We start from the raw sequence: 19,488 nt of genomic DNA on the forward strand, positions 1-19,488 counted from the left end.
TATTACAGGCTGTGGATATTCAGATGAGTTTTCAGATGATGAAAGAATAGTTGTAGAACATGATGAGAGAAGGCAACAAGAGATGTATGATCTGGGGATGGATGCTCAATGTGACATCGATGACCAAAGTCTCCTACATTTCAAGTACAAGCTTAGGGAGATACTTGTGAGCTATTCTTGTCGAATTTTCTTGGGTTGTTTTGAAGCAATATATCAGCAACGGAGGAGTTGTTGGACGAGGAACCGGTTAGCAAAAGTAGTTCCTGGCGGCTAGAAGAATTGTCCAGCTACATCTTTTGACATTTTTTAATGGGAAAATGTAGTAGTAACAATTATTTTCTTTTGTGTCTGATCGACATAGGTTTGAAGTTTAATCTCAAAAGTTCCATGTAATACTCATTCATCAGTCACTGTAAGTTAATCATCTGCAAATAAAGATACATCTGTACGTTAACATGCATAATATTTTTCATTGAGTGGTCTGTATTGTAGCATGTTCAATGAAACCGCAATAACTTCGCTTTTACATCTACTTGAATTGAAGGTGAAGCTTCGGGATCATAAACTGAAGACTGGTAATTCCGAATTGCTCTCTATTTAAAACATGGTTGTTCATAATTGGTTTGCCTGAGCTGTTTGGTTATTGTAATTCATCTCCACACTTGGCTTTGGTGGGAAATGCATTCTTAAATCTAATGTTTCTAAGAAAAACAGTTAAAATTACATATGGAGCTTAATGAATTTGCAGAAACCACACAAATTATTTTTCAAGTTGTAAGTCAATTCATGAGGGTGTATGTTGTTGGAGGAGAACTGAACCCTTCGATGTCAGGAATGATAAGAATAGTTATTGGACTTTTTATGTTTTTGTTTTTATGTTTTTTTTGTTTTTTGGCAATTAGAAATAGATTGGCTCTGACAGTCGACAATGACTCTACTATATCTAACTCCATAATCTGTAATATATTCTGCTATAACATTACACTGAATATATTCTGCTACAACACTACACTGAGGTATTACAAGAAACTAGCAACCAATTCTACGAGTATCGTTGGCCGGCAAGCTGGCCTTCTGACAGCAACAGGCCAGGAGAACTCCAATCACTACTGCTTCTTCTTATTCTGACGTCTCATCGAGTATGTTTAATTATTTAGCATGGAAAATGTCCACACTGGCAATATTTTCTAGTTTGCTGTCCCATTAACATTTAAACAAACTGACCTATATATAAACACTAGTAATTGTACTGATTTCTTGTGAACTGCAGTCACTTCACAGCAACGATGGAGTGCTACCTTCCTTTCAAGCTCTTATCTCTCTTCCTTCTCCTTTCAACTGCTTTGTCAGCTTCCATGGTGGGTGATCGTGGGACCTACATCATCCACATGGACAAATCAGCTATGCCGACGCCCTTCTCAGACCATGATAATTGGTACATGTCGATACTTTCATCCCTGTCATCATCTGATCATGGCGTTTTCCCAATCCATCTCTACACCAACAACCTTGTGTGGGACGGTTTCAGTGCAGTGCTATCTCGGTCTCATCTGGATCAGCTAGAGAAGATGTCGGGCCATATTGCCACGTATCCTGAGACCTTCGGAGAGCTTCACACCACACATTCCCTAGAGTTTATTGGCCTGAAAAAGAGTGCTGGCTTGTGGTCTCAAGGAAATTTTGGTGATGACATGATTATTGGTATAATTGATACTGGCATTTGGCCTGAAAGTGAGAGTTTCAGAGATGATGGCATGCCCCCCGTTCCAGAGAGATGGCGCAGGGCATGTGAGTCGGGGGTAGAATTCAACTCTTCTTATTGCAACAGAAAACTCATTGGAGCTCGCTCTTTCAGTAAAGGGATGAAGCAATATGGCTTAAACATACCAAAAACGGATGACTACGACTCTCCGAGGAACTACTTTGGACATGGGACCCACACATCGTCCACTGCTGCTGGGAGCCCAGTGCAAGGTGCCAATTACTTTGGTTATGCAAAAGGAACAGCAATGGGGGTTGCACCAAAAGCTCGGCTTGCCATGTACAAGGTACTTTTCAGCAACGACGATAGCAATAACGAGGTTTCTGCCTCAGATACATTAGCCGGCATGGACCAAGCCATAGCAGACGGAGTGGATCTCATGTCAGTGTCATTGGGATTCACTCATTTCATGCTTTTTGATGAAAACCCTATTGCAGTGGGAGCTTTTGCAGCCATGGAGAAAGGGATTTTTGTGTCTTGTTCAGCTGGCAACAATGGTCCTCATGGTTTCACTATGCTGAATGGAGCTCCTTGGATCACAACTGTTGATGCCGGGACAATTGATCGTGATTATGCAGCTGATGTGATACTTGGAGATGAGGACCTCACTGTTAGAGGAAAATCTTTCTACCCGTTAGACTTGTTAGTATCTGGGGATCCAACATACTTTGGCCAAGGGAATAGAAGCAAAGAACTCTGCGAAGACTATGCCCTTGACCCAAAAGATGTTGCAGGGAAGTTTGTATTCTGTGATTTCATCAATGAAGATGCAGGAGTCAATATGTTTGAAATAGAAAGGTCTGGAGCTGTTGGAGCAATCTTTAGTACAGACTTCCAAAATTTTCTTCGGCCACGCGATTTCAATTTGCCATTTGTGGCAGTAACCTCAAAAGACGGAGATTTGGTCAAAGACTACCTTATCAAAACAGAGAATGCAACTGTCAGCATCAAGTTCCAGATAACGTTGTTGGGTACTAAACCTGCCCCTATGGTGCAATGGTACTCATCACGAGGGCCAGACCTTCGGTCTCCACGGATACTAAAGCCTGACATTTTGGCTCCCGGGGTTAATATTTTAGCTGCATGGGCACCCAACAGAGGAATTGCACCTATTGGAGACAACTATTTGCTTACCGATCTTGCAGTACTCCTCTCTGGCACTTCCATGGCTTCTCCCCATGTAGTTGGTGTAGCAGCGCTTTTAAAGGCGGTCCACAAGGATTGGAGCCCAGCTGCCATCCGATAAGCCATGATGACTACTGCTTATGTGATTGATAACGCCAATGGCCCCATCATTGACATGACTACTAAAGTCGCTGGGACTCCTCTTGATTTTGGGGCAGGACATATTAACCCTGAAAAGGCCATGGATCCTGGTCTTGTTTATGATATAGAGGTGCAGGACTATATCAATTACTTGTGCAGAATGAACTACACAAGCAAACAGATTAAGACCATCACCAGCAGGTCGAATTTCAGTTGTGATCAAGTGAGTCTTGACCTTAATTACCCATCCTTTATTGTTATCCTCAACAACACTAACACTATGAGCTACACCTTTAATCGGGTGTTAACAAATGTAGTAGATAGTCCCTCTACTTATCATGCAGTGGTGAAGGCTCCGTCAGGAATGGAAGTTGTTGTGCAGCCCTCGGTGGTGTCCTTCGCTGGAAAGTATAGCAAAGCTGAGTTCAATGTTACTATAGAGGTAACTGTTGGAGATGCTAGTCCACAGAGTGATTCCATAGTAAATTATGGATATTTAAGCTGGAATGATGTTAATGGAACTCATATGGTGAGAAGTCCTTTTGTTGCTGCCTACGCACCTTAACCAAGAGGTACACAACCATATATTTATCCTTCAAATCTATTAGCCATATGCAAGCTATTGTCATTGTTTTCCACAAAGTAATTTCTCTTATACTCGAATTTGTTTCTTCACGCTTATTTATTACCATTGTTCCATAAAAATAAAGCCATTACCTACTAGAATTTTTTATTTTTATTTTTTGAAAGGTAAGTTTAATTGTATAGATGAAAAAGAATGTACAGGACCCAGTATTATGGGCCAGAGAACACATAATACTAGACAATGTACCTATGATATACTTCATTTAACCGAAGAGATTAACAAGGTCATCTTTAATAATTAATGCGAGTAGATATGCATGCATGTATGTATATGTTATATATGTAATTATGTGGTGAATATGTTGTAACAACCCTAGTTGATATCAAAATTTAAAAAAAATTCGGCATAACCTCCCCTAAAAATGGGCCTTCAACAACCTGTCCCAATACACAAAACACATAAAATCATCCAGCATCCCATTCATCCGTTCATTATACCTCAACATTGTTCCTCTCATGGTGGAACATCCACACACCAATTAATCTAAATTATCATAATTACAGTTCCAAAATACATGATTAATATTTAAAGTCCCTGTCTTACAACGTTACATGATACAATTGCATTGAAACATATACCATAATTCCACTAGTTTTATTTACATCAAACAAAAGATAAGTTCGTTCATAAGTTATAAGGCCATGAATACTAACTTAGTTACATTTTCACAACTACAAATATACATAGAACGGTCAAAATACAAAATAGCAAACAACCTTCTAACAACTTTCAAGCTTGAGGTGGATTGTCGTCCACTAGTTCATTTCCAAGACCTAAAAAAAATAATATAAATAGTAGGGTGAGCATAAAGCTCAGTAGGTGACACTTAAGACACACATCTTATGTCCTTGTGAATCCAAACAAAGCTTAGGCTAATGGGAAATGGGGATCATATAATGTCGGGAAATAATATAGCATAACGATTCAATGTCAAGTATATCCAATGCAATGGTATGAGTTGCAATGCATGCTAGTGTCGCTCCCCATTTTCATAATCCAAAACATCATTTCCAAACTGTTAATACAGCCCGCCCTTTGGTAGCCCCGCCGCGACACGAGAGGAGGATTGGCTAGTGTCCCTGACCCTTGGTAACCCCGCGGCGTCATTATGGGGCCCAGCTAGCTCAACCACGCTAGGGCGACTCCCTAATCCCCTCTAGGCTATATTAACCTCCAGCCCGTTGGTAATCCCGCAGCGACCAGGTTTCGCATAAAACCATTTCATCAAAAACACTTCCCTGAAATTCCCCATATTTATTTCAAGAACAATTTCTCCCATTTCATGCAAACCCAATGGTATGTGCATGTATCTATGTTCCATACATTCAATGACATGGTATTTAAAATTCTACACCATAAAATTAAACATTCAACATATTCAACATTTCCCAAGTAATTATTAACACATTAAGATACATCAAAATACATTTAAGCATGCTTTACACGTAAAACAACTCACATTCAAATACATGAATTTCTCTAGACAACATTTAAAATAATCATTGATACAATTAACTTCTAATTAAGCATGCTTGGCATAACAAATGATTACAACTCACAATGGAACAAGAAGGTAGTGGATTAAGGTGTCCCTACCTCAAATTTGCACAAAACCCTTAAAATGGGTCTTGAATTTCGAACTCCAAGAAGGGCACCAAATCTGGAATTGTTCTTATGGATGCGTAGAGCTCGTCGTGGGCTTCGTTTTGCCTCAAACGGCACCTTAATCCGATAAGAGATGAGAGAGAAATTAAGCCTTGAAGCTTGAAACCATAAAAAGAAAAAAAAAAGCCCAGAGAGCTTCTGGAATGAGAGAGAAACTAATACACAAAGGAGAAGAAATAAGTCATTATATTGGCTTAAAAATCATGTGGGCCCCACAGGTGAATAAAATTTTATTTAACTTTAACACACACACACACACACACATACACACACATATATATATATATATATATATATATATATATATATATATATATATATATATATATATATAGTCAAAAACATTACATTCTCCCTAACTTTAAAAAAGATTTCGCCCCCGAAATCAAGCCATACCTGAGAGAGAAAACAACTCTGGATACGTAGAGCGAACCTCCTGTTTAAGCTCCCAAGTAGCCTCCTCGACTCCGTGGTGTCTCCAAAGGACTTTCACCATTGGTATCGTCTTGTTCCTCAACACCTTCTGTTGTGTGTTAAGAATCTGAACTGGTCCTTCCTCGTAGGAAACATCCTCATCAATGTCCACATCTACCCAACTCAAAATGTGAGATGGATCCGGTTCGTACTTCTGTAACATCGATACATGGAAAACATTGTGGACCCTATCCAACTGTGGTGGCAAAGCAAGTCTGTAGGCAACCTCTCCTACACGGTCCAAAATCTCAAACGGTCCAATAAATCATGACGACAACTTGCCACTTTTTCCGAATCTCATCAATCCCTTCCGTGGAGAAACCCGTAGAAAAACGTAGTCTCCCACCTCAAAGTATAACGGTCGTCTCCGCTTATCCGCATAGCTCTTCTGTCGGCTCTGAGCTGTAAGTAACCTCTGTCTTATCAACTTAATCTTCTCAGTAGTCTCGAGTACAATGTCGGGTCCTAAGGCGGCTGTCTCACCTACCTCAGTCCAACAAACAGGAGACCTACAAGGTCTACCATACAACGCCTCAAATGGAGCCATCTGGATACTCGCTTGATAACTGTTGTTGTAGGCAAACTCAATAAGTGGAAGGTGATCCTCCCAACTACCACCCAAGTCAAGCACACATGCCCGAAGCATATCCTCCAAAATCTGGATAGTACGCTCCGACTGACCGTCCATCTGTGGATGGAATGCCGTACTAAGATGCAACGCTAAACCAAACGCTACTTGAAGTCCTTCCCAGAACTTCGAAGTGAACTTAGCATCCCTATCTGACACAATGGTTACAGGAACTCCATGCAACCTTACAATCTCATTCACATAAAGAACACCAAGCTTCTCTGCATCATCTATTGCCTTAATAGGCAAAAAGTGAGCCGTCTTGGTCAATCTGTCAATGATGACCCATACGGCCTCATTGCCCCTTCTTGACCTTGGAAAACCTATCACAAAATCATAGCAATATGCTCCCATTTCCATTGCGCTACAGGTAATGGTTGCAACAAACCTGCTGGCCTCTGATGCTCGGCCTTCACCTGCTAACAGGTAAGGCATCTAGCCACAAACTGTGCAACATCATTCTTCATCCCGCTCCACCAATACTAACGTCTCAAATTGTGATACATTTTAGTACCACTTGGATGAACTGCAAAGCGGGAAGTGTGAAACTCCCGTAGGACGTCCTCACGACAAACAGTAGGAACCACCAACAAACCCCTGAACCGTAGACCCCCATCTGTATACAAAGCCCAATCTTTCACTGTCTCACCACTAGTGATTAAAGCGTGAATGGCATCTAAATCCGGGTCCTGTCTCTGTGACTCAATCACTCGTACAACAAGAGTAGGCTGAGCTATAAGACTAAACAAGAATGCCGGCTCGCTGTCAACATCGTCATCAAAATAATACAATCCCATCTCTGCCAAATCCTTAAGCATCTTCCATTTCCGAATAGCCAAACAGGCCAAAGTTCCACAAGATTTTCGGCTTAAGGCATCTGCTACCACATTCGCCTTGCCCGGATGATACTGCAAGTCAAAATTGTAGTCCTCCAAGAATTCGACCCATCGCCTCTGTCTGTTGTTCAAGTCCTTTTGGGAGAAAAGGTACTTGAGACTTTTATGATCTGAGTACACCTCGAATCTTTCACCATACAAGTAGTGTCTCCAACACTTTAAAGCAAACACAACTGCCGCCAACTCCAAATCATGAGTAGGGTAGTTGTACTCGTGAGTCTTCAACTGTCGAGACCCATAAGCCACTACTCTACCATCCTGCATCAACACACACCCTAAACCATCACGTGAAGTATCACAATAGATCACATAACCCAAGCCACGCTCAGGTATCACCAACACTGGAGCCGTAGTCAATCTTGTCTTCAATTCCTGGAAAGATGACTCACAGGCCTCATTCCAGACAAACTTGATCCCTTTCCGGGTCAAACGGGTCATAGGAGCTGCCAAATGGGAGAAATCCTTCACAAATCTCCGATAGTAACCCGCTAAACCAAGGAAACTGCGGATCTCAAACACATTCTTGGGTCGCTCCCAAGTCAAAACTGCTTCAACCTTTGATGGATCAACTGATACTCCACCTTCTGAAACAACATGCCCCAAAAACTTCACCTCCTGTAGCCAAAACTCACATTTCTCGTATTTGGCATACAATCGGTGCTCCCGCAAAATCTGTAAAACAATACTCAAATGGACCTCGTGATCTTCCCGAGTCCGTGAGTACACAAGAATGTCATCCACGAAAACTACCACAAACTGGTCCAAGTAATCGTGAAAGACGCGGTTCATCAAGTCCATGAATGCCGCTGGCGCATTAGTCAAGCCAAAAGGTATAAGAAGGAACTTATAGTGTCCATACCGTGTACGGAATGCTGTCTTCGGGATATCCTCATCCCTAACCCGCAACTGATAATAGCCAGACCTCAAGTCAATCTTGGAGAAACAACTGGCTCCCCTCAACTGATCAAATAAATCATCTATCCTTGGCAAAGGATACTTGTTCTTGATGGTGGCGCGATTCAACTTCCGATAATCGATGCACAACCTCAACAAACCATCTTTCTTTTTAGTAAACAAGACCGGTCTGCCCCATGGTGACACACTCGGTCAGATGAAACCTTTCATCCTCAAATCATCAAGCTGCCTCTTCAATTCTTCCAATTCAACTGGTGCCATACGATACGGTGCCATAGAAATTGGCGTAGTACCATGCATCAAATCAATAGTGAACTCCACTTCTCGGTGTGGAGGCAACTCTGTCAAATCTTCCGGAAACACATCCAGAAAATTACGAACAACTGCAGGATAATATTCTTCCACAACATCATCCTCTTCGGCTATAAGGGTAGCCAAAAAGTAATCACCACGACTCCGTCCACGAATTCCATAAAACGATGAAATGTGGGAATCACTCCGATCTCCCATGAAAAAGAAACAGTCTCCCTCGGGAGTGCAAACTGTAACCCTTCCTCTGTAACAGTCGATCGTGGCATGAAATGAAGCCAACCAATCCATCCCGAGAATGACATCAAAGCTAGTCATCTCCAGGAGGATAAGGTCAAACACAAAGGTCCGCCCGGCTATCACAATGGAGCAATCCCGCACAACTCGGCTCAATGACACTGAAACCCCTACTGGTGTATCAACACATAACGCCCGATCCATAAAACTGACCTCTAACCCCGATGCAAGTGCAAATGATGATGAAATGAAAGAATGAGATGCACCAGAGTCAAACAAAACATGGGCCCAATAACCAAACACTGGAAATATACCTCGAAGAACTAACGGTCCAGAAGATGCATCGGTCTGTGCCAGTGCAAAAACACGTCCCTGTGGTACCTGTGCCTGAGGACTGCCAACCTGAACACCTAACTGCTGCACTGACATAGTAGGAGTATCCCTCCTAACTGATCGTGAACCCTGTGAAGACATAGTAGGCTGTGGTGGTGGTGGTCTGAAACCTGACTGAACTGTAGCCGATTGTGACGGCCTCTGCTGTGACCCTCTGCCACTAATGGTGCTTGCTCTCTGACCCGGACAATCACGAATCAAGTGACCCTGCTGGCCACACCCATAACAAGCCTTCGGAGCTGACGAAACTGAAGACGATCTCATCGGACAACTGGACTTGTAATGTCCGGGCTGCTGACACTGATAACAAACAACTGCACTCCTGTCAGGTCCAGCTAGCATAGGAGTGGTAGGAGCAGATCTTGTAGACTGTTGCCCCTGAAACTGAGATGGACTGCCCCTGTTCCTTTTCCAAGAAGATCCTTCTGAGGATGGCCCTGCACCCCTCTTTTGCTTCAATTGCTCTCTTCTTGCATCCTTCTCTTTATTATCAGCTTCCAGCATCAAAGCCCTTTCCACTGCTTCAGAGTAAACCTTAATGAACTGTGCCGTGATCAACGGCCTCATCCGATCATTAAGACCAGAAACAAACTTCCGAGTCTTGTTAGCTTCATCTCTCACCACTTCTGGAGCAAAACGGGAGAGTGAGGTGAACTTGTTCTCATACTCTGCCACTAACATGTTCCCTTGAATAAGATTATGAAACTGGTCTTGTAACTCCCATCTTTTGGAAAGCGGAAAGTACTTCTCATAAAACAGTTCCTTGAACCTATCCCAACTCATCTCTTCAATCTTGTACTGGTTAATGATCGACTTCCACCAAACCTTGGCATCCATAGCAAACTTGTAAGTTGCTAGGATGATCTTCAAGTGATCCTCTATCACATCCATTGAGGTCAACTGAGTTTCGACTTGATCCATGTAGTTATCGACTACCATTGGGTCCGCACCGCCCTCAAACATAACCGGCATCAGCTGAGAAAACCCCTTAATGATCTTAAGACGCTTCTGAGCTGGAGTCTCCTCAACTCGAACTGTAGGTTGTGGTACCAACTGCGGCTGAGCAACAATAGTTGCTCTCACGGCATTTTGCAACAAACGATTAAACTCCAGTGCCACAGAACCTTCACCCATTTCTACGGGTGCTTCAACATTATCCCTCCTTGTGGGGACAGTTCTCGGGGGAATCAAGTCCCTAAGAAGTGTGTCCTCATCATTTAGCTCCTCCGGATTGGAGCTGGAGCTCTCGCCAACATCACCCCTAGTCGATCTAGGGCCAACTTCCCTGATTTCCTCACGCCGTGACATCGTTCTATAAAACAAAGGAAACAATTCAATAACGATAACACTAAGGTCCAACCATGAACAACCCAACGCAAAAACATACTGTACAAACATTTAGCATGTAATACTATGCAATGAACACATTAATGTAAGCATATAAACACAAAAGCACGTAAGTAAGTAAGCAGTTAAGCATGCTTTTTCACATAGCAAAACACTTTTCCAAACAAGGAAATAACAATGCAAATGACTTCCCAGACATCCCAGACAACCCTAGGCAAGCCTCTACCCGTCGTCCTAATGGTATTCGAACCATCGCTCTGATACCAAATTTGTAACGATCCCAAAACTAATGCCAAGAATTTTTTTTTTTAAAAATAAAAAATTCTTGGCATTAGTTTTGGGATCGTTACATATGTGGCGTAAGAACTACCTGCATTTTGGTAGGGGATTATAGAGGCTCAACACCACCATATTGAGTAAAAAAAATCAATAATCAATTCTCGGTAGATAATTTAATTTAATCATGTATATCCAAACATGCCTTTTGCTAATTAATTATTTGTGTAGCGTTGTTGTTATATAATCTAATATGTGAAAAATCGTTGAACACAGAGATGAAGAGTTGTCGGCCTCCAAGGAAGCTCCCCGACTTGGTGTAGTTTGAGTGCTGTTGTTGGCCGCTTCTTTTTGAATTACCTTTGGGCTTGGGTTTTTCATTAGTTTGGGCTTATTTTGTAATAATTGTGAATTACGATTTGGGCTCTAGTTGGGCCGAGTTCAGTTTGAGATCCACTTTGGTGTTAATGCTCATCGTTTTGAAATATTTGAAATTGCTAGTGTGGTTGAAATATATGAAGAGAGATGCTCTCAAGAGAGCTCGGTCACTATGAACTCTCCATTTTAACGAATGAATGGAGTTCATACCATGAGTTCTTCATTTTAACCAATAAATTAAAAAATCTATTAAATAATTAATTTGTTTTTCACAAATCTCTTACACCTATCTCAATTTATTGGCTAAATTTGAAGAGTTTGTGATTCTCATGAGAGAGCTCTTTTGAGAACATTAATCATATATATAAGTATACAGAGTAATGCTATCATGAGAGCTTCTCATGACAAGAGGTACTAATTCTGTTTATTTAACTATTGGATTTAGGCAGTTTATTGAAATTTGTGAAAAGTCAAATGAATAATTTAATGAGCTAGTTAATTGAGAGCTCATCATGAGTGGGCTCTTTATGATAGCATCTCTTAACATATGAATTAACTAAAGTGTAACACACCCTTAAAATCCCATTAACATTTTATCTCTAAACACCGACCAAGGGCTATAACTGAGTGGTAATTTTGTAAAAGGTCGAGTGTTCAAGTCTTTATAAGAACAAAATGAGTTTGAGTATATATCTTGTCAATTAAAAATATATATATATATATATATATAAACATGCAGATGCATTGTGTAATAACTATGTCATCAAAACATAGCTCCTTAGCTATCTATCCTGATGCCTCTAGGCCGGGTACTTGGCATGACACTGAATCAAGAACTGATGGGTCTAACTCTAATAACAATTGTAGTGAGTGGGTGTTTCACGATCCGACCCAAAAGTCTAGGTTATTAGGTGGGGATAACATTCAACTTATATATACCCAATCACTCTCCGATCCGAATACGATGTAGGACAAGCTTTCCCTTGTTACAACTAGAGACTATTTAGTAATTTGGTTGGATTGAGACTTATATATTTTTTTTATTAAGGATTATATATAATCTAAATAATATAATCTCAAGTTTTGACAAACATGTCATTAAACATATTCACACGTGTAACAAGTTTAATAAACACAGGTCGTATTAGTGTTAACGTCCTGACACAATTATTAAACAGGTCTTGTTTGAATTGACATGTCTAATAAAATACTTCTAAGTTCGACATGACAGATTATGACCAGCAAACACGAATTGTCATCCCTGCTGAGGTATGCACCGTATGCTTGTCACTGACCTGTCCCCTTTTCCATTTTTTCCCCAAGTTTTAGAGAGAGAGAATGGGAAAAAATAGTAGTAACATTTATGTTCTTTTGTGCCTGACATAGATTTGAAGTCTAATCTCAAAAGTTCTATGTATAGCTCCTTCATGAGTCACTATAACTTATATAAGGGGTGGCAAATGGGCGGGTTGGGCCGAATTTGGGTTCGATTGAAAATGGGCTGGTCAAAATGGGTCAAAACCCATATTCAACCCGTTCAGAACGGGTTGATAATGGGCAAGGTCAACCTGTTATGACCCGTGGACCCATTAATTATTATTTTTAATTATTTTTTTTATTAAATGTTAGCATGATTTAACATATATTATATGTTTGATTATTCATCATGTGTATCTTAAGAATACGCAACTTAATTATTTCAAAAATAAAATAAAACTTAACTGTAGAGATAATATGCATTTATATTGAGAGGCACAAGTACAACACATTACATTAGACTACAAGTAGGAGGCACAAGTACAGATCGAAGATTCATGCGGCACTTTAATATAATGTGTTGTACAAGTACAAAATTTAATTAGTTATAAAAATTATTAGTAAAAACTTAATTTCCTCCTATCTAAACTTAATTTAATTAGTTATAAAAATTACAAGTACAAAATTTATAGGGTACTAAGCCTGCCCTATTGTGGCAAGGTTCTCATCACGAGGGCCGTATCTTGTGTCTCCATGGATACTAAAGCCAGATGTTTTGGCTCCTGGGGCTGATATTTTAGCTGCATGGGCACCCAATAGAGGAATTGCATGTATAAGAGACGACTATTTGCTTACTGATTTTGCAATCGCCTCTGGTAGTTCCATGGCTTCTCCCCATGTAGTTGGTGTAACAGCGCTTTTAAATAAGGTCCACAAGGATTGGAGCCCAGCTACCATCCGATCAGCCATAATGACTACTACTTATGTGATTGATAACGCCAATGGCCCCATCATTGACGCAACCACTAATTGCTGGACTCCTCTTGATTTTGGGGCAGGATATATCAACCCTGAAAAGGCCATGGATCCTGGTCTTGTTTATGACATAGAGGTGCAAGATTATATCAACTACTTGTGTGGAATGAACTACACAAACAAACAGATTAAGGTCATCACCAAAAGGTCAAAATTTAGCTGTGATCAGGCCAGTCTTGATCTTAATTACCCATGTTTTATTGTTCTCCTCAACAAAACTAACACTAAGAGTTACACCTTTAATAGGGTGTTAACAAATGTAGTAGATAGTCCATCTATTTATCGTGCGGTGGTGAAGGCTCCATCAGGGATGAAAGTAGTTGTGCAGCCTCCGGAGGTGTCCTTTGCTAAAAAGTACAGCAAAGCCGAGTTCAAAATAATGGTAGAGGTCACTATTAGAGATTCTAGTAGCCAGAGTGATTTCATAGTAAATTATGGGTATTTAAGTTGGAATGATGTTAATGGCACTCATATGGTGAGAAGTCCTATTGTTGCTGCCCATGCACCTTATGTAAGAGATGCATAACCATTCATCCTTTAAGGCCTATGTAAGAGGTACACAAGCATGTATGCTTCATGACCTATTAACCATATGCCAGATTGCCCAGCATCTGAGCTATTGTTTCACTTTATAGAAATAACTATTTGTGTCTTGCTCTTTATGTTAACAAGTATATGATCAATAACCTTGACAATTTAATGAAAATTGTGGGTGATAGAAAGAGAGCTCATCATGAGAAGGCTCTTATGATAGTATTATTCAACATAGGAATTAACTAAACTGTAATACAACCTTAAAACTCCATTAAAATTTCATCTCTAAACACCGACCAAGGACTGTAACTGAGTGGCATTTTGTAAAAAGTTGAGTGTTCAAGTCTCTATAAGAACAAAATGAGTTTGAGTGTATTTTTTGTTAATAAAAAATATATATATCAAAACATATGCATTGTGTAATAAATATGTCATCAAAACATAGCTCCTTAGCTGCCTACCCGGATGGCACACCCGGACGCCTCCGAGTTGGGTGTTTAGCGTAATACCGGATCAAGGACGCTGATATCAATTGTAATAGGTGGTTGCTTCGCAATCTGACTCAAAAGTCTAAACTATTGGGTGGAGACCCATATACACCCAATAACTCTCCCATCCGGATCCGATGTGAGACAAACTCTCCCTTGTTACGTACAACTAGAGACTATTTAATAATTTGGTTGGATTGAGACTTATATTTTTTTATTAAGGATTATAAATAATCTAAATAATATAATATGAGGTTTTGACAAACATGTCATTTTAACGTATTCACAGGTGTAATATGTTTTATAAACTGATCGTGTTAGTGTTGAGGGTCCTAACACAATTATTAAACAGATAGTTTGGATTGACATGTTTAGTAAAATGAATTGTCATCCCTAGAGTTAGTTGTTGGCGGCCAGAAGAATTGTGCAGCTGCCATCTGTTTGAGGTTTTTTAACGTCTTTAACTTAGGATATTATAACTGCGGTATGCTTGTCACTGACCTGTCCCCTTTTCCATTTTTTCCCCAAGTTTTAGAAAGAGAGAATGGGAAAAAGTAGTAGTAACATTTATGTTCTTTTGTGCCTGACATAGATTTGAAGTCTAATCTCAAAAGTTCTATGTATAACTCCTTCATGAGTCACTGTAACTTCCATCTGCAAATAAAGATCCATCTCAACTATTATAATTCATTACATAAACCAATGTAATATTTTTCATTTTGACTGATCAATATTGTAGCAGGTTAAATGAAACTGTGATAACTTTGGTTTTACGTCTACTTGAATTGAAGCTGAAGACTGAAGCTCATGGTTAGTCCTGGTTTGCTGTGAGCTGTTTGGTTATCAATCTCGTCATCTCTCCACTTAGATTTAGTGTGGCCATTCTTAAATTTGATGTTTTTAAGCATATAACAGTTAAAATTACATATGGAGCTTAATGAATTTGTAGAAATCACACCTTATATTATTTTTCAAATTGAAAGACAATTCATGAAGCTATATGCTGTTGGATAATGACAAGACTGGTTCTTACACTGATTTTTTTACAGTTGACAATGACTCTACTATATTTAAGTATAACTCTGTAATCTGTAATATATTCAGCTACAACATTACACTGAGGTACTACAAGAAACTAGCAACCAATTCTCTGATCGAGTTTCGTCGGCCTGCTGGCAGGCCTTTCAGACAGCAACAGGAGAACTCCAATCACTACTGCTGCTTCTTAATCTGTCTCATCCAGTTGGTTTATTTAGCTTGGAAAATGTTCCTCGCGGCAATATTTTTTAGTTAGGTGTCCCACTAACATTTTAAACAAACTGGCCTATATAAACACTTTGTAATTGAACAGATTTCTTGTGAACTGCAGTCACTTCACAGCAACGATGGAGTGCTACCTTCCTTTCAAGCTCTTGTCTCTCTTCCTTCTCCTTTCAACTGCTTTGTCAGCTTCCGTGGTGGATGATCGTGGCACCTACATCATCCACATGGACAAATCAGCCTTGCCGACGCCCTTCTCAGACCATGATAATTGGTACATGTCGATGCTTTCATCCCTGTCATCGTCTGATAATGGCGTTTTCCCAATCCATCTCTACACCTACAACCATGTGTGGGATGGCTTCAGTGCAGTGCTATCTCGGTCTCAACTGGATCAGCTAGAGAAGATGCCTGGCCATATAGCCACATACCCTGAGACCTCTGGAAAGCTTCACACCACACATACTCCAGAGTTTCTTGGCCTGAAAAAGAGTGCTGGCTTGTGGCCTCAAGCCAATTTCGGTGACGACATGATTATCGGTATCGTGGACACTGGCATCTGGCCAGAAAGTGAGAGTTTCAGAGATGATGGCATGCCCCCCGTGCCAGAGAGATGGCGTGGAGCATGTGAGTCGGGGGTAGAATTCAACTCTTCGTATTGTAACAGAAAACTCATTGGAGCTCGCTCTTTCAGTAAAGGGATGAAGCAACAAGGGTTAAACATATCAAGAACTGATGACTACGACTCTCCAAGGGACTACTTTGGACATGGGACACACACATCGTCCACTGCTGCTGGGAGCCCAGTACAAGGTGCCAATTACTTTGGTTATGCAAAAGGAACAGCAACTGGAGTCGCACCAAAAGCTCGGCTTGCCATGTACAAGGTACTTTTCACCAAAGACAATCATGAGTCTGTTGCCACAGACATATTAGCCGGCATGGACCAAGCCATAGCTGACGGGGTAGATCTCATGTCATTGTCATTGGGATTCATTGAAACGCCTTTTGATGCAGACCCTATTGCAGTGGGAGCTTTTGCAGCCATGGAGAAAGGGATTTTTGTGTCTTGTGCAGCTGGCAATAGTGGTCCTCATGGTTTCACTATACGCAATGGAGCTCCTTGGATCACAACTGTTGGTGCTGGGACAATTGATCGCGATTATGCAGCTAATGTTACACTTGGTGATGAGGCCTTCACTGTTGGAGGAAAATCTGTCTACCCATTGGACTTGTCAGTGTCTGGGGTTCCAATATACTTTGGCCAAGGGAATAGAAGCAAAGAAATTTGCGACGAATATTCTCTTGACCCAAAAGATGTTGCGGGGAAGTTTGTTTTCTGTGACTTTTTTGATGAAGATTCAGGAGTCAATACGTCTGAAGTAGAAAGGACAGGAGCTGCTGGAGCAATCTTTAGTACAGACTTCCAAAGATTTCTTAGGCCAAGTGATTTCAATTTTCCATTTGTGGCAGTAACCCCAAATGATGGAGATTTGATCAAAGACTACTTAATCAAAACAGAGAATGCAACTGTTAGCATCAAGTTCCAGATAACGGTGTTGGGTACTAAGCCTGCCCCTATTGTGCCATGGTTCTCATCACGAGGGCCAGACCTCATGTCTCCATGGATACTAAAGCCTGATATTTTGGCTCCTGGGGTTGATATTTTAGCTGCTTGGGCACCCAATAGAGGAATTGCACCTATAGGAGACGACTTATTGCTTAGCGATTTTGTAATCGTCTCTGGCACTTCAATGGCTTCTCCCCATGCAATTGGCGTAGCAGCACTGCTAAAATCAGTCCACAAGGATTGGAGCCCAGCTGCCATCCGATCAGCAATGATGACCACTGCTTATGTGATTGATAACGCCAATGACCCCATCATTGACATGACCACTAAAGTTGCTGGGACTCCTTTAGATTTTGGAGCAGGACATATAAACCCTGAAAAGGCCATGGATCCTGGTCTTATTTATGACATAGAGGTGCAGGACTATATCAACTACTTGTGTGGAATGAACTACACAAACAAACAGATTAAGGTCATCACCAGGAGGTCGAAATTTAGCTGCGATCAGGCCAGTCTTGACCTTAATTACCCATCTTTTATTGTTCTCCTCAACAAGACTAACACTACGAGTTACACCTTTAATAGGGTGTTAACAAATGTAGAAGATAGTCCATCTGTTTATCGTGCGGTGGTGAAGGCTCCATCAGGGATGAAAGTAGTTGTGCAGCCTCTGGAGGTGTCCTTTGCTAAAAAGTACAGCAAAGCCGAGTTCAAAATAACAGTAGAGGTCACTATTGGAGATGCTAGCACCCAAAGTGATTCCATAATAAATTATGGGTATTTAAGCTGGAATGATGTTAAAGGCAATCATATGGTGAGATGTCCTATTGTTGCTGCCCATGCACCTTATGTAAGAGGTACATAACCATTCATCCTTGAAGACCTATTAGCCATTTGCCAGTGTGATCACTCATGTGCTTAGAAGTCCTACTGTTGCTGCCCAGCATTTTGAGCTGTTGTTTCACTTTTTAAGAAATAAACTATTTGTGTCTTGCCCTTATGTTAAGAAAAGTTTATGATCAATAACCTTGACAATATCAAGACAATCACGGCTGATAAAAAAACAACGTTATACTCTAAAAGAGACATACCTAAGAATGGTGGACTTGAGACAAACCTAACATTTGATACTTAATAAAGTGACTGTTCCGAGTTACTGATTTATGGTGTGTTTAATTATTGCATAGGCAACAGCCCAAGAAAAAAAAAAAAAATATATATATATATATATATGTTGTTTTAATGGCTTAATTTACGCCACCTCATCATCCTTTACCTCACCCATTACATCATCAACATACATCACTCATGTCATCAGCAATGCTTGGCAACCAAGTAGATTGATGAGAAAGCTGTGCGTGGTCTCCAAGCATCCGGCCATGTGCTTGCTGATCAAGATTTTTTGGTGGTCTCCAAAGTTCACAAGGCTATAAATAGCCTAGCTTCTCCATGGCTCAAGCATCCAAAAAATTAAGTGTTCATTTGCTTTATGAAAGCAAAGCAGAGTGTGAGAGAGTTCAGAGTGTAATTGGGTTTTGGGTGTAAGTCACTTAAACATTGTATCTCTTTATTTCCTTAGTGAAATATTGTTCTGTCTTCTCCCCGTGGATGTAGGCACAGCCGAACTACGTAAATCCTTGTCTCGTTTGTGTGTGCGCTTTATTTATTTTTCTTGTCATTTATTTTTTCTCTTGTTCTTATAAACTCCTACTTAATCTATATTTTCATAACAAACTGGTATCAAAGCTCGGTTCGTGTATTGTGTACAGATACTATTCACACATACGATATTATTCACAGATATTTTTCGGGTACTGTTCACAAATACGGTACTATTCACCGAGGAATTTTTTGGGGAGTTTTTTGAGATGTCGACCAGATATGAAATTGAGAAATTTGATGGCAAGATTAGTTTCAGTCTTTGGCGCATCAACATGCAGGCCCTACTGACTCAACAAGGTCTAAAGAAGTTGCTGTTCGGGAAGGACAAGTTGCCAGAAACTATGTCCAATGAAGACAAGGATGAGTTCGATGAAAAGGCGCACAGTGCGATTCTCCTGAATCTAGCCGATGAGGTGCTGCACGAAGTTATTGATGAAGACACGGTGGCAAAGTTGTGGCTGAAATTGGAGAGTCTATACATGACGAAGTC

General features: G+C 40.5%; 2 protein-coding genes and 1 pseudogene across 2 annotated transcripts; all 3 read left to right on the plus strand.

Annotated features, from left to right (window-relative positions):
* Window positions 1-1,286: 1,286 nt before the first annotated feature.
* On the plus strand, window positions 1,287-3,593 carry LOC132301305 (subtilisin-like protease SBT3; annotated as a pseudogene).
* Window positions 3,594-12,416: 8,823 nt separating this feature from the next.
* Window positions 12,417-15,796, plus strand: LOC132301306 (subtilisin-like protease SBT3). The gene is made up of 3 exons (XM_059798571.1): window positions 12,417-12,461; window positions 13,216-13,995; window positions 15,611-15,796. The coding sequence occupies exons 1-3, from the start codon at window positions 12,417-12,419 to the stop codon at window positions 15,794-15,796; spliced, it is 1,011 nt and encodes a 336-aa protein (XP_059654554.1).
* Window positions 15,797-15,891: 95 nt separating this feature from the next.
* On the plus strand, window positions 15,892-18,201 carry LOC132301307 (subtilisin-like protease SBT3). Its single transcript, XM_059798572.1, has one exon. The coding sequence runs from the start codon at window positions 15,892-15,894 to the stop codon at window positions 18,199-18,201; it is 2,310 nt and encodes a 769-aa protein (XP_059654555.1).
* Window positions 18,202-19,488: the final 1,287 nt, after the last annotated feature.

The sequence above is a fragment of the Cornus florida genome, unplaced genomic scaffold (assembly GCF_030987335.1).
Source record: "Cornus florida cultivar Cherokee Brave unplaced genomic scaffold, ASM3098733v1 CherokeeBrave_3.0.0_Hap2_Chr03, whole genome shotgun sequence".
Lineage (NCBI taxonomy): Eukaryota > Viridiplantae > Streptophyta > Magnoliopsida > Cornales > Cornaceae > Cornus > Cornus florida.

Bases quoted from the DNA above. Each gene is read 5' to 3' on its own strand.
- LOC132301306 (XM_059798571.1), top strand. From the start codon at position 12,417: ATGACAGATTATGACCAGCAAACACGAATTGTCATCCCTGCTGAG. The intron at 12,462-13,215 runs GTATGCACCGTA...TGGATACTAAAG, and splicing joins GAATTGTCATCCCTGCTGAG to CCAGATGTTTTGGCTCCTGG. The intron at 13,996-15,610 runs GTAAGAGATGCA...TAATATATTCAG, and splicing joins TTGCTGCCCATGCACCTTAT to CTACAACATTACACTGAGGT.
- LOC132301307 (XM_059798572.1), top strand. From the start codon at position 15,892: ATGGAGTGCTACCTTCCTTTCAAGCTCTTGTCTCTCTTCCTTCTCCTT.